Source organism: Staurois parvus, unplaced genomic scaffold (assembly GCF_062004578.1).
Source record: "Staurois parvus isolate SC_StPar_1 unplaced genomic scaffold, SC_StPar_1.0 ptg000019l, whole genome shotgun sequence".
NCBI classification, from domain to species: Eukaryota; Metazoa; Chordata; class Amphibia; order Anura; family Ranidae; genus Staurois; species Staurois parvus.
Window position 1 is genome coordinate 15,892,361 of NW_028317815.1, and position 14,443 is coordinate 15,906,803.

At 39.2% G+C, this 14,443-nt stretch overlaps 1 protein-coding gene across 2 annotated transcripts in view; it reads left to right on the forward strand.

Moving 5' to 3' along the window:
- Positions 1-4,986, forward strand: part of LOC149472904 (chloride anion exchanger-like) — an 87,868-nt gene extending 82,882 nt beyond the window's left edge. Inside the window, exons 20-21 of one of the 2 annotated variants that reach the window (XR_016313896.1) lie at positions 2,200-2,444; positions 3,375-4,986. Coding sequence is in view for 1 of the 2 variants with exons in the window: in XM_089685125.1 (XP_089541251.1) it covers positions 3,375-3,398 (24 nt within the window). In the remaining variant the exon portion in view is untranslated. The remainder of the gene's footprint in view (positions 1-2,199; positions 2,445-3,374) is intronic. The other variant, XM_089685125.1, reaches the window with a different exon arrangement.
- The last annotated feature ends 9,457 nt before the right edge of the window (positions 4,987-14,443 follow it).

Here is a 14,443-nt window from a genome sequence, read left to right on the forward strand (position 1 = left end):
AAACAGCTAACTTGGTGGGATATTTGTTAATTTTTGGCGGATACCCCAGACTGTTCCATGGGAACTTTATCTTACTCCCCTGGTCATACCCCATTCATACTCACCACTACACGACTGCTATTTAAATTGGTGGATTTGGATATGCTTTAGGCTAGGTTCACATCTATACAGGTTGTGATTGATGCGTTTTTCCAGCGTGTTTTGGGGTGCATTTTTGAACATGTGTTTTTTGTCACGTTTTGTGTTTTTTTTTTTCTAATAAAAAAGTATGAGTTACATGGTTACATAAACAGACTGGCTGAAAAAAGACAAAAGTCCATCTAGTTCTGTTCATGTGTTGTGATTTTGATACAACTTTGCACTCTGGCTCTCAAGTAGCATCAAAGTAGTGCAGAAACCTTTATGTGGCCAAAGTAGCATTTTAGGGTTAGGGTTAAGAGCTAGTGTTAGGGTTAGCAGTAATCATTAGGGTTAGTTTTAACTCTATCTCTAACCCTAGCCCCTAACCCTATTTTGAGGCTCCTTGAGTGCCAGAGAGTGTAAAGTCGCATCACAGTTGCACTATATGAATAGAACTTTCTACAAATTTCTATTGGCAAAAAAAAATTCAAAAGAGGCAAAGATGTGGCAAAAATGCAACACTTGTGTTTTTGGTGCGGATCCATTGAAGCCTATTACACACAAAATGCAATCTGCTGCAGGAAAAAAGTCCCTGACCCTTTCTAAAAAAAGGCACTAGCTCAAAATGCACAGATGTGAACTAAATCCATAGGAAATCATGTTAAATGGACTGTAGTGCATTTCTGCAAACTGGAAAACGCACTGAAATCCGCAAGTGTTAACATAGGGTTAAAGGGTTAGTTCACCTGTACCACAAAATTTTCTTTTGCAAGTTAGGGGTATCTATAGATAAAAACAGACTATGCAACTTTAACTAAAGTTAGACAATGCCCTTATTATGGGTGTTGGCCATTTATAAACCTCCCAAAGCCTGACTGTAATGTTCCCAAAAATGGAGTGATCTCATCCTGCCTTATTGCGAGGACATTATTAACCCCTTCCTGCCAGTGCCTCCCGGCCCTTTAAGCGTTTCAGAAGCCGGGAGGCGGGACGGGCGGGATTTAGGGATCATGTGACCACTGTAACACGTCATCACGGCGGTCACATGATCGGGAAAGGTCCCGATCAAAAGAACAGACCGGGACCTTTCCATGAGTACCAGACATGTGTGCTGGGAGCACGCAGGGTGCGTGATCTCAGCACATATGTTTTTTGTTAATTGCATGCAAATGTGCGGCCACTCGGCGTCTAGGCCCAGACGCCGGGAGGCTGCACATTTGTGTGCTGTCGGCGTGAAGAGGTTTAGACACTCGCAGATGTTATTGCTCACCCCCTCCAATACAGGAGCAAGTTCTAAAACTCCTCCACATGTATGGTTCACCATCTCTTTCATTGCAGCATCACTGACCTAGCAACAAGGCAGGATGGGATGATGCCTTCTCTGGCAGTTTTTCAGTCAAGCTGCGGGAAATACATAAATGGCCTACACCTATAACAAGGCCATTATTAAATATGGTTAACTGGTCAAAATGCTACAGTTTGAGGCATACTTTACCTGCATAGGCAGTTTGTTTTGGTAAAGGGGAACTAACCTTTTAAGTATTGTGAAGTTAAGAATTTGTAAATAGCTTAATATCCATAGTCTAGGCACAGGTGCACTTTGAGTGTCACAGTACAAAATGAATGTGTCAATGATTGGCCTAATTATTTTCTTAGCTGGATTTTTTTATGTACCTGAACAGCCAATAATCAGCCTCTTTATGTGAAGCATACTACTCCCCTGCTAAGTCTTTCTTCCATTGCACATTGTTTTGTTGGGCACGTCAAATTTCTGTTCTGATGTTTTCCCGCATCCACGGGCTATTTAAGTGTGGAAGGATTGATGTCAGAGGTGGGTGTGTCCCCTGAAGACATGTATGTGCACGAAATGCATTGGGTGGGGCTTTACATGCTGATGTCATGCCACCACTTCCAGTTTCCGGGGCGGCAGTCATTTTTGCAAGTCTGACCAAGTCTTTTATAGCTTGTTCCATGTGGATTGATTCTGTCATGTTATTATATGTGTCTCATTTTAAGCAATAAATACTGCACTATATATTATATTCCTGGGCCTCCATGTGGTGAGCTTTCTTTACACAGTGCCCTCCTGGATTGAGGTGAACTATGGTGAAGATATTTATGTGAATTCTATGGATCGCCCTGGTGAATTGCTGATAGTGTATGCTAATGCTTATTAGCCATCTGGTGAGTGCATAGAGGTGGAGGATATGCAACACTTTCCTTTTCGCACAGTGGATGAGTTTCAGCACGGAGAGTCACTTTTCAGCATGGAAGTTTGTTGGTGGATCTCTCGTGTCATACATTGAATTTTCATTGGATATTTGGTAAATATGTAATGGTTGGAAGAGAATATGCACTTTATTACTGTTTTTGCACAATGAAGGCTCTTCATATTATTATACACTGGGACTTTATGTTTGTTTTATTACATTTAAATATTGATGCACTTTAATATTCATGCGCTGCACTTTTTGGTTTGTTTACATCCTAGATTGTAAGCTCCAAGGAGCAGGGCCCTCCACTCCCTCTAGTATTGAACTGTATTGTTACTGTATTGTCTCCCGTTATATTGTCAAGCGCTGAGCAAACTGTTGGCGCTATATAAATCCTGTATAATAATAATAATAATTACAAGGTCTGTTGGTCATCTTTTGTGCTAGCTGCTTTTGCCTTTGAGCTCTCACTTGTTTTTGTTGGAAAAAAAAGTGGTCTGTTGGTCAACTATTCAACTATTGATCTCCTTTAGAAGGTTAGCATATAATATTTTTTGTTCCCTCCTCTAATTCCAAGGTTTTGGAGGGATACCAAGGTTCCAAACTGTTCAGATTTGTCTATACATTTATATAAACCTATCAGTTCAAGAACAGACCATTCCATATGGGGCCTGATTTTGCTGTGAGGATAGAAATATGTATGCTGCCATTCCAGACATACTTGAAAGATGGAGGGTCTGGTGCTTTTATCCTGATCATGGCTTCGCTACTTAGTGAGTCAGTTATCTGATGTAAGCATGCAGCCAGTGATTTCTGAAAAATCTGCATGTTTTTTCCAGATCCAGGACTTACTAGGTAGTAAAGCTTAGATTGAAATAGCAGTCCTGTGGCCCACAATCTTAAGATGTTTCAGTCCCCAGAGGTTCACCTTAAATAGGTCTCCAATGCACCACAATTCAGTAGTCTTTAATGAATTTATGTAGTTTTGATGGTATTTATAATGTCAGTCAGTTCTCTATCTTATAGAAAAATGTTTTTCAGGTACCAAATGAAATGAATTTCTAAGAAGGTGAATTTTGTATGGTACTTTCATTGAATGATGACCAAAAACTTACCATTCTACACCAGAAGAGGAAGTGAAGAAAATTATGACTTTACCATGACCGGAAGGCTGTTGGAGGAATAACTAACATGAATAATATGCTTTGCCTGTAAATGCAGGTTATTTTGCAACAATTTAAAATGAATTATTTACATAAAAATATATATATATACCTTTTCAAACCTTTGGTTTTAAATGAAATATATTTAAACAATATATAGAATTTGTTCTTATTTAACCGTTTATAGTATATGTATTTATTTTTATCAATGTTGTGTAACTATAAAATATAATGTTAATATATAGATAACAGATAACATACAATATTAAAGACCTTTCCTAAAATCAAGATGTCTAAATTTCAAACCTTGCCTGTTTCTTTAGGCTTCAACACATGCATTGAAGCTGATTTACTGTGTGAATATAACATATGTAAATGTTTGCTTCCATTATTCAGTCATGCGAAAAACAAATTCCTGTTTCTCTATTTCATCTGCATATAACTGGATAATTAAAGTGAAAACTGACACTATGTATTAGGATAGATTTACTAAAAAAGTTGGGAATCTTTGCACAAAATATTCACTTCAATTATCCAGTCATGTGCAAAGGCGATAAGTAAAAAGGAATTCATTTTTACATGACCTGATAACTGAATATTGTCACAATTTATTATGTGAAGATTCTTAACTCATTTAGTAAATCAACCCATCAATAAAATATGGCCCGGCTGCGTCAATTACGGCTAAGCTACATGGGTCATTTTATTTTCTATTAAAAGATTTAACCAACTGCATGCAGCTACCTGAATGGGCTGGAGAAGATGTTAGTAGCTCCTTCCTGCTACTAAAATCACTAAAGATTAGTCACTGGGTGTAGGAAATGATGATTAACCAGATGGCAAAAATTGCTCCCTATGACATAAGCTATGATCAAGTAGGAGCATATTGCAGGAATCAATCAAACATTAATAGAGCATTGTGCAGTCATGCAAGATTGATTGCTACTCCATGCTACTTGTGCAACTAGTGATCTGTTTAGCAATCACTTGCTACACCTATTGATTAATCTCTAGCAATTTACCGTAAGTACCCTTTTTAAGCTACTAAGAATCTCCTATTAACCCTAGCCCAAAGGTTGTCAAATTACAAGGTGTAGGTGTCTATGATACCTCTAAAAATCAAACTGAATATTTAGGTATTTTTTTTGTTTGTGTGTTTTTCCTTGGGTGTCCTGATTAGTATATGTTGGCTATGTTCATGAATTTATATTGATTGAGTTACTTCAAGTTATATTATTTTAACACAAATGAACACCACTTCTTTGAGACATTCCTACTAGTCGTAATGTTTGTCATTGATGAGTTAACCCCTCAACTATTTGGGTTGATTGATTTTGCCTGTTGATGTAGGATCAAAAGGAGTGGGTGTTAATGGAGCTTTCAGTAATGAATAAGCACTGAAGGAGTGTGAAAAGCATCTACTGATGTTCCTAGAGCCATGTATTGTCTTTTTATCTCTATGGATTGAATAATAAAGTCTGCTGTTTGTATATCGGAGTGCCACTACTTCTTTTTTTCATGCTTCCAATGGAAACAGATCGCAAATCTAGCTGCCAAGAGGTAATGTCAAATGTGTGTTTTTAATCCTGGATAGGGTACCAGGTATCAACAACTGTGCTACTTTAAGGGAATAATTACATTACAGGAGGGCTTACTGCAAACTTGTGATAAGAACCGCAGCTGGGGGACCGCTGCTGCTGACTTCCTTCTGAAAATGCTAATATCCAGGTCTTATGCTGACCCTCTGGCATTATTACTTTTAGTTACTAACCTGAAGTTCGCAGATCAGGTAAGTCAGATAGAATTTAGACATCCTTATCTGATCACATGTTGAATATCAGTCACTCAGAGCATTAAAACAAGAGGGGCATAATGAAAGCCAGATGGCTAGCATTTTCAGAAGGAAACATTGACAATTGCAGCCTCAGTGTTTTTCTAATAACAACTGCTGATCCAAAGAGCAAACCAGATCAATAGAAGAACAAGGCTGAGACTCTTCCAGAATAGTATCCAGTCTGGTTTATCTCACAGGTATGAGACAAAGGGGGAGATTTTCTTAAACTGGACAAGCTGAAGTTAGAAGCTAATTGGCTACCATGCACAACTGCACCAGATTTTGAGTGCTCCAGTTTTAGTAAATCAACCCCATAGAGCACTAGAGAAAAAATCATCATCAAATTGATTGTTAGCATCAGATATCCAGAAGTGTTCTCTATTGGTTATTTATGGGCATTGACCAACCACCTTTCAGAACAACAAATAAAGCATGGTAGTGGTGTTGGATAGGTCTCAACCTCTGCAAAACTCCACAAAACAAGAACATAACTGGGGCACTCAAGACCAAGAGAGACTGAGGTGTCCGTTTATGAACCAGCGGTAATAGATCGCTGCTCAGTTCTCCGGCATTCTCGGAGAACACAATTCTCCTTTGAATGCAGTTTATGAAGCAGTTCTCCGAACGAAGGGAGAACGATCTCCAAACGCTGGAGAACGGTCTACAAACTCTGGAAAACGGCTGATTTTACTATAATCTCGCGAGATTACAGTAAAAGATCAGAGGTAAATTTCTCTCTGCTTAGTTTTCGGTGCCTCCGATTCTCCAGCTCTGGGCTGGAGAACCCGGAGGGAGAACACAGATCTCCAGAGAAGGGCTGAACATATTCTCCTGGGTGTTATAAACTGTGAATGACCAGAGAATAGCTGTGATCCTCTGAATCTCAGCTATTCTGTGTGTCATAAATGGACAACATAATCATGCAAGCGTGGTGAAGAGTCTTTTACAGTTGTCCTATGCTCCACCATAGGGTAAAAGGAAATACTTAAAATCAATGCACTTGTATTAGGCTGCATTGCCTTTGCTAATAGAGAGGCAGTCTGATATGCATCTGATCATATCATTCTTTCTTTGTCTGTTATCCTTGCTTACAATGCAAAGAATACAAAATAATAAAATGTCTGAGGAAATAATTTGGTGTACATACTAGTCAGATTTCTTTTAATTCTTTCATACTGAACCTAATCATCCCAGAAGAGGGAGCTGTGAATCATCTTTTGCCAAGTATTTTCTCATTTCTGAAGTCATTCTGATAATTAGGAAATTTCTGTGGACCTCTTTCATATTTCTACAAAACAAAACTTTCAAAGAAAGCAAAAATTAATCTTTTTCTGACCCATGTTCCTGATGATGCTTTGCTGTCATGTTGCCAATGCACACATATTTTTTTTGAGGTCCCATTTATTTTTCTGAATAATAAAAAAATGCAGAGGTGCATTTACATAAATGTTTGCATAACAATTTAGCAAAACATGTACAGAGCTATGAAAAAGTATTTGCCCCCTTCCTTATTTTTTTGCATATTTATCACACTTAAATGTCTCAGGTCATCAAGCTAATTTTAATATTACACAAAAATAATCCGAGTAAATATAAAATGGAGTTTTTAAATGATGATTTCATTTATGAAGGAAAATAAGCTGCCCAAACCTGCCTGGTCCTATGTGAAAAATAATTGACCCTCCCCTTCCCCCTCGCTAAATCACGAATGAACTGTGATTAACCACATTTTTTGGAAAGCTGAGTTAAATTTCACTTGCCACACTCTGGCCTGATTACTGCAAGACCTGTTGAATCAAGAAATCACTTAAATAGATGCTGTCTGACAAAGTGAAGCATGCTAAAAGAAATGTGAAATGTGCAGATGAAAACGCAGCCTAAATGTTTGCGTTACACACATTTTTGAAACCCATGGCAAAGTGTGCATTTTCTGTGTGGGTTGCTGTGCATTCAGAAAGATACAGATGTGAATGCTCCCTAAATGGCAACGCAAGCACGGTGCATGTTTGTTTTTGAAACGCATGACAGTGCGTATTTTCTGTGCAGGTTTATGCACCTTCAATAACGTGCAGATGCAACACAACCATGACACACATTTGGAAACATGCAGGTGTGAACACAGCCTAAATGGCAATGCAAACACAATGTGCGCTTCTGGAATGCACGTCAACGAGCGCGTATTTTTTGCGGGACGCTGAGCACCCGCACGCGTTCGCCTTTGCGCGCAAGCACGGGGGGATGGGGCACTTTATTTTTTTATTCTATTTTATTTTTACACTGTTACTTGATTTTTTTAATTACTTTTATTACTTTCACAAGGAAAATTGTAAAAATGTTTTTTCAGATACACATTATATATCACATCATAAATTTTTTAACAAATGTTTCTATAATCAGGTATTGTTTAAAACCAGACTTCAGGCAAAACAAATATTGTCCAAAAATTGGGGCAGCACAGTGGCTAAATGGTTAGCACTTCCGCCTGGCAGTGCTAGGGTCGTCAGTTCAAATCCCAACAATGGCAAAACCTGCCTGGAGTTTGCATGTTCTCCTTGTGCCTGTGTGGGTTTACTCTGGTTTCCTCCCACACTCCAAAGACATGCTGGTATGTTTTAAACAATACCTGATTATAGTAACATTTGTTAAATGTTGGCTCCTGTCTAAATTGGTCCTAGTATATGTATGTATGAATGTGAGTTAGGGACCTTAGATTGTACACCCCTTGAGGGTTAAGGACTGATGTGAATGTACAATATATATGTAAAGCGCTGTGTAAATTGATGGCGCTATATAAGTACCTGTAATAAATAAAATAAAACAAGAGGTGTACGTGTTAGCGGAATTGTGATATACAGTATTTGTTTATTTCCCACATATTTGTGCAGTAATCCAGTACTCACACCTCTGTACCCCCTACAAACTAATGTTTACACTTCCCTTTTAATTTGATAACTGCAATTACTTAAAAAAAGGAAGTATACAGTATGTACCTGTCAGAGACACACTACAAAATCCACAAAAGACTCCTCTTGGTGCATAACACCGCTTGAACTTTATGCTGGGTTTCCATATGACTTATGTTATGGCTTCCACATGTTTAGGATTGTTCCGCTTGTTATGATTTCTAGTACTTTTCTTTTTTCGAACTACTCTGACTTGATGTGTGTAACCCCCCTTTTTTCTGTTTGTGGGGGTCTGTTGGTTATTGCTGGCACCTACTGTGCCTATTGTATTACTTTATGCTTCCTCTCAATAAAAATTATATTCAAACATAAAAATCCACAAAAGAATGGCTCAGAAAGAAGAATTTAGTCAAAGCTCTGATTTGAATCCCATTGAAATGTTGTGAGGGTGTAAAAAAATGATATTAAGAAATTCAAAAAAAAGTTTAAAAAATATTAAAATACAATATATATTTTTTATTTAATATACTGTCCCCAATCAGCATCCCTAATGATAAAAATATCATTTGGGTACAGTGTTGCATGACTGAGTAATTGGCATTCAAGGTGTGCTAGTGCTGAAATCTGAAAATTGTCCTGGGCAAGAAGGGAGTGAAAGTGTCTGGTAGTGAAGTGGTTAATATAAAATTTTTGTTTCTTTGAGTTGATTTATTTTTTTTTCACCTTTGTAAACAATTTAAGAAAGCTCCATTGTAAGTTTTGTTCAATATCAAATCAATATCATTTTGACCCATTGTTGCAGGGCCCTTAAACGGTGTGGGGTCCATAGGCTAGTGCCTACTTTGCCTATTTGGTATACTGCCACTGAATGTACTGTAGTCCTAATAATGAAAGATAATATAAAATTCCAGAAACGTAAATGTCAGTATTCTGAAGCTCCTTAAATTGAGCAAAATTCGTCTTTCTACCATAACATGAATTTGTTATTAAATATTTTTAGAACACGCAAAAAATCAGCATGAACCATTAAGTATTATATGACTACCTGAGAAAGGAGCATTTATTATTGTGCATCAGTAGTGACATCTGATCCTTTCTGAACGTAATGAGCCCTCCTTTCCATTCAGTCATCTGCTACCTAGAAATTAACCATGATAAAGAATCCACACAGCAGGAAATATTTGGAAGCGATGACTGAGAACATTGGAAGTCACTACTTGGTGTCCAGGCCCATATTCTCCGAAAATGCTTTCTCTGCCAAATGATAAAAAAGTTTTCAGGTATCATAAAACTCTTCTGGACCACCTCAAGGAGTGCTTTAGGTAAGTGATGATTCTGGAATTAGATTCTAAATTTAATGTGACTTCTCCTTTAGATTTTTTTTTAATGAAAGTGATTGATAAAAGAGGAAACAATTAAAGGACCCCCATCATCAGAAAACTTTGTAAGCTGCCATAGCTGACCTCCTTATGATGATGTAAATTACATAGTTGTTATGTTGATTCTCTAATGTCCACCTTTTATAGCTCATTAGGCATAAACATTATATTATTGTAGATTGTTGTCATTTGCAGTGTATTTGCCTTGGGTTATGAACTAATATATTAGTAAGGTCAGCAATGTCTTTGTCATGGCAGGTTTCCTGGTAAATAAGAATGACAGACTGAGAAGATTTTTCTAAATAGTCTGCCTTATTCATGATAGTGTTACAGTACATTAGGACAAGAACAATCCACCTAACTGGAGACTGAAGTGAGAAATCTAACGTTTTCCTGATTTCACAGTTTGTAAGCTGATGTTTGACTAAACCATGTTATGGACATCATAGTATTACTATTATAATGCTGTATCGTCCTGGGTGTAACGCTGTACTTACAGTATATCAGTCTATAATTGTACCAAGGTACAAGTGTATTCCTATTTGAATGTCAGTATTGTCACAGCTGCCTTGGAAAAGCTGAAGTATAGTGAACACTATGGGGGTCATTTACTAAAGGCGAATAGAATGTTCACTATGCTATCCGGTTTCAGTGCATTTCCAAAAGCATTCAAATTGAATGGGCTCAAATTGCATCACGCGGAACTGCCTGTAAATTGCACAGGAATGTGGCCCTAATACTTTCCTTATTCCTCCCTCCAGTCAGATCCCTCAGACAATGAGACTAGTCCCATGAAGCCTCCTCTGTATGGCTCTTCCACCTACAGACACACAACTGTCTCCACATACAATACAGGATTATAGTCCTGCATTGTATTGGATGACACTGAAGGAACACCCATAGCCCAGATCACCAATGGGAGAGGAGGAGAATGCTGGAGCCAGTTTGAGAAAAGGTGAGGTAAGCCAAAAAAGTGTTTCTGTCTAATATCTGGAGTTGGGCTTTGGAGAAAATTCTTCTGAGGTGTGAAGCACATGCCATATAACAATAAAAGCTCTTGTACTTAGTCATACTTAAATATTAAGGCCTCATTCAGAGGGGCACCATACTGTGTGCAAGCTGCCTTTGTTTTGATGTCTGCATCCACCCAGGGGCATATTAACCACAAGGCAAACAAGGCATTTGCCTAGGGCGGCATTTTTTAGAGTGGGAGCACTGCCCCCTGGAAGAAGGGACATATGCAGCATGGGGACAAGATGGGATCTGAAAGAGGCTGCGGGCTGCTTAATGGTGTATGCAGAGCCCAACTGTCGTTCCTTGGGATGTCCAGAGCTGTAAAGGTGAGTGTCTTTTTCTCTGTCGCCAGGCAGGTGGGTGTTAGTGAAAGGCTCTCTTGGGTGGGGGAGTAATGGGGCAGGGGTGTTGTTGGTCACTATGAGGCTCTCTCCGTGGGGGGGGGGGAGGGGGTCTGGTGTTGTTCAGTGTCAGGCTCTCTATGCCGGGGAGGAGGGGCATCTGATTTTTGTGTTGCCTAGGGCAGCACAAAACCTAAATACACCACTGCATCCACTGCAGTTGTGTGCAAGCAGACTATAGAAGTAAATGCAGACAAAGCAGCTACACAGCCCCAGTGCACAATATCTGCAGTCCAGATGTCACAAAAGCATAGATGGGCCAGAATGTCCAAGATATGTATGTCAGTTATGGCTAAAAATATTGGTACTCCTGCATTTCTGTCAGATAATGCACCACTTCACCCAGATAATTGTTTCAATTACAATTGCATTGTTACAAGGCATTCTAATTTTTTTAATTTATTTTCTTTGTATTGGTATGACACAAAAAAGCAAAGCAACAAAAAGCCAAATCTGACATTCCACTCAAACTCCCAAAAATGGGCTGAACAAAATTATTAGCACCCTCAATTTAATATGTTGTAGCACACCCCCTGGAAAAAATAACTGAAATCAATCACTTTCTGTAACCATCATTGGGTTTTTTTTACACCTCTTTACTGGAATTTTGGACCACTCTTCTTTTGCCAACTGCTCCAGGTCTGTCGGATTGGAAGGGTTCCTATTCCCAACTGCTGTTTTGATATCTCTCCACAGGTGCTCTATGGGATTGAGATCTGGACTCATTGCTGGCCAGTTCAGTACTCTCCAGCGCTTTGTCTGAAACTATTTCTGGTTGCTTTTTGACGTGTGCTTTGGGTCATTGTCCTGGTTTAAGACCCATGACCTCTGATGGAGACCCAACTTTCTGATGCTGGGCCCTACTTTGCAACCCCAGAATTCTTTGGTAGTCTTCAGATTTCATAATGTCATGTACACGGTCAAGACATCTAGTGCCTGAAGCAGCAAAGCAACCCCCAAACATCATTGAACCTCCACCATGTTTAACTATAGGGACTGTATTCTTTTCTTTAAAGGCCTCATTGCTTTTTATGAAAACAGTAGAATGCTGGGCTTTACCAAAAGCTGTAATTTTGTTTCGTCTGTCCACAGCACATTCTCCCAAAAGGCTTTTGGCTTCCTCAGGTAAGTTTTGGCAAACTTCAATCTGGCTTTTTTATGCTTCTGTGTCAGCAGTGGGGTCCTCCTGGGTCTCCTAAGATAGCGTTCCTTTTCATTCAAATGGTGATGTATAGTGCGAACTGACACAGTTGTACCCTGTGCCTGAAGGTCAGACTGAATTTTCCTGGAAGTTGATCGAGGTTCTTTATCCAGCATTTGAACACTCCTTTGTTGCAATCTTTGATCAAGTTTTTCTCTTTCATCCACATCCAGGAAGATTCGCCATAGTGCCATGGGCTGTAAATTTCTTGACAATGCTGTACACAGTGAACACAGGAACATAAAAATCTGTTAATCGATAGAGATGAGTTTAATTACAAATTACAGATTTGGCTTTTTGTTTCTCCACTTTTTTGTGGCATTGCAATACAAACAAAAGAAATAAACATGAAAATGCCTAAACATTTGTAAATGCAACAATTTTCTGGGCGAAATGGTACAGTATCTGACAGAAATGCAGGGGTCTTGGACATGACTGTATATCTTCTGTTTCAGTAATTATATGCTTGGAAGGAATTTTGATGGTTTGTGTGGTTTACTTTCTGGTTGGTGTTGTTTTAGTGTAGGGGTAAAGTTAAGTCTGTACTCCGTCCAAATGAATTCAGGTATGTGTTTAGTTTTAAAAAAATATTACACGTATTAAATCATAGAGACCAGATGGTTGAATTAATCAAACTGCTGATTCCCTTTCCAGCCACTGGCTAGGAGTAGGTAGGTGGAAATACAGAAAAGGCGCAAAATGGGTAGTCACTTCTAAGATAATTAGTCCAATGTATTAGTCCCAAAGATATACGGGTGAAACTCAAAAAATTAGAATATCGTGCAAAAGTTCATTTATTTCATTAATGCAACTTAAAAGGTGAAACTAATATATGAGATAGACTCATTACATGCAAAGCAAGATAGTTCAAGACGTGATTTGTCATAATTGTGATGATTATGGCTTACAGCTCATGAAAACCCCAAATCCACAATCTCAGAAAATTAGAATATTGTGAAAAGGTGCAATATTCTAGGCTCAAAGTGTCCCACTCTAATCAGCTAATTAAGCCATAACACCTGCAAAGGGTTCCTGAGCCTTTAAATGGTCTCTCAGTCTGGTTCAGTAGGAATCACAATCATGGGAAAGACTGCTGACCTGACAGTTGTGTAGAAAACTATCATTGACACCCTCCATAAGGAGGGAAAGCCTCAAAAGGTAATTGCAAAAGAAGTTGGATGTTCCCAAAGTGCTGTATCAAAGCACATTAATAGAAAGTTATGTGGAAGGGAAAAGTGTGGAAAAAAAAGGTGCACAAGCAGCAGGGATGACCGCAGCCTGGAGAGGATTGTCAGGAAAAGGCCATTCAAAAGTTTTGGGGACTTTCACAAGGAGTGGACTGAGGCTGGAGTCAGTGTATCAAGAGCCACCACACACAGACGGATCCTGGACAAAGGCTTCAAATGTCATATTCCTCTTGTCAAGCTGCTCCTGAACAACAAACAACGTCAGAAGCGTCTTACCAACAAACAACGTCAGAAAAACAGACCTGGCCTGTTGCTCAGTGGTCCAAAGTCCTCTTTTCTGATGAGAGCAACTTTTGCATCTCATTTGGAAACCAAGGACCCAGAGTATGGAGGAAGAATGGAGAGGCACACACTGCAAGATGCTTGAAGTCCAGTGTGAAGTTTCCACAGTCTGTATTGATTTGGGGAGCCATGTCATCTGCTGGTGTTGGTCCACTGTACTTCATTAAGTCCAGGGTCAACGCAGCCGTCTACCAGGAGATTTTGGAGCACTTCATGCTTCCTTCCGCAGACAAGCTTTATGGGGATGCTGACTTCATTTTCCAGCAGGACTTGGCACCTGCCCACACTGCCAAAAGCACCAAAACCTGGTTCAATGACCGTGGAATTACTGTGCTTGATTGGCCGGCAAACTTGCCTGACCTGAACCCCATAGACAATCTATGGGGCATTGCCAAGAGAAAGATGAGAGACATGAGACTGAACAATGCACAAGAGCTGAAGGCCGCTATTGAAGCATCCTGGTCTTCCATAACACCTCAGCAGTGCCACAGACTGATAGCTTCCGTGCCACGCCGCATTGAGGCAGTAATTACTGCAAAAGGGGCCCAAACCAAGTACTGAGTACATATGCATGCTTATACTTTTCGGAGGTCCGATATTGTTCTATGTACAATCCTTGTTTTATTGTTTGCATGTAATATTCTAATATTCTGAGATTGTGGATTTGGGGTTTTCATGAGCTGCAA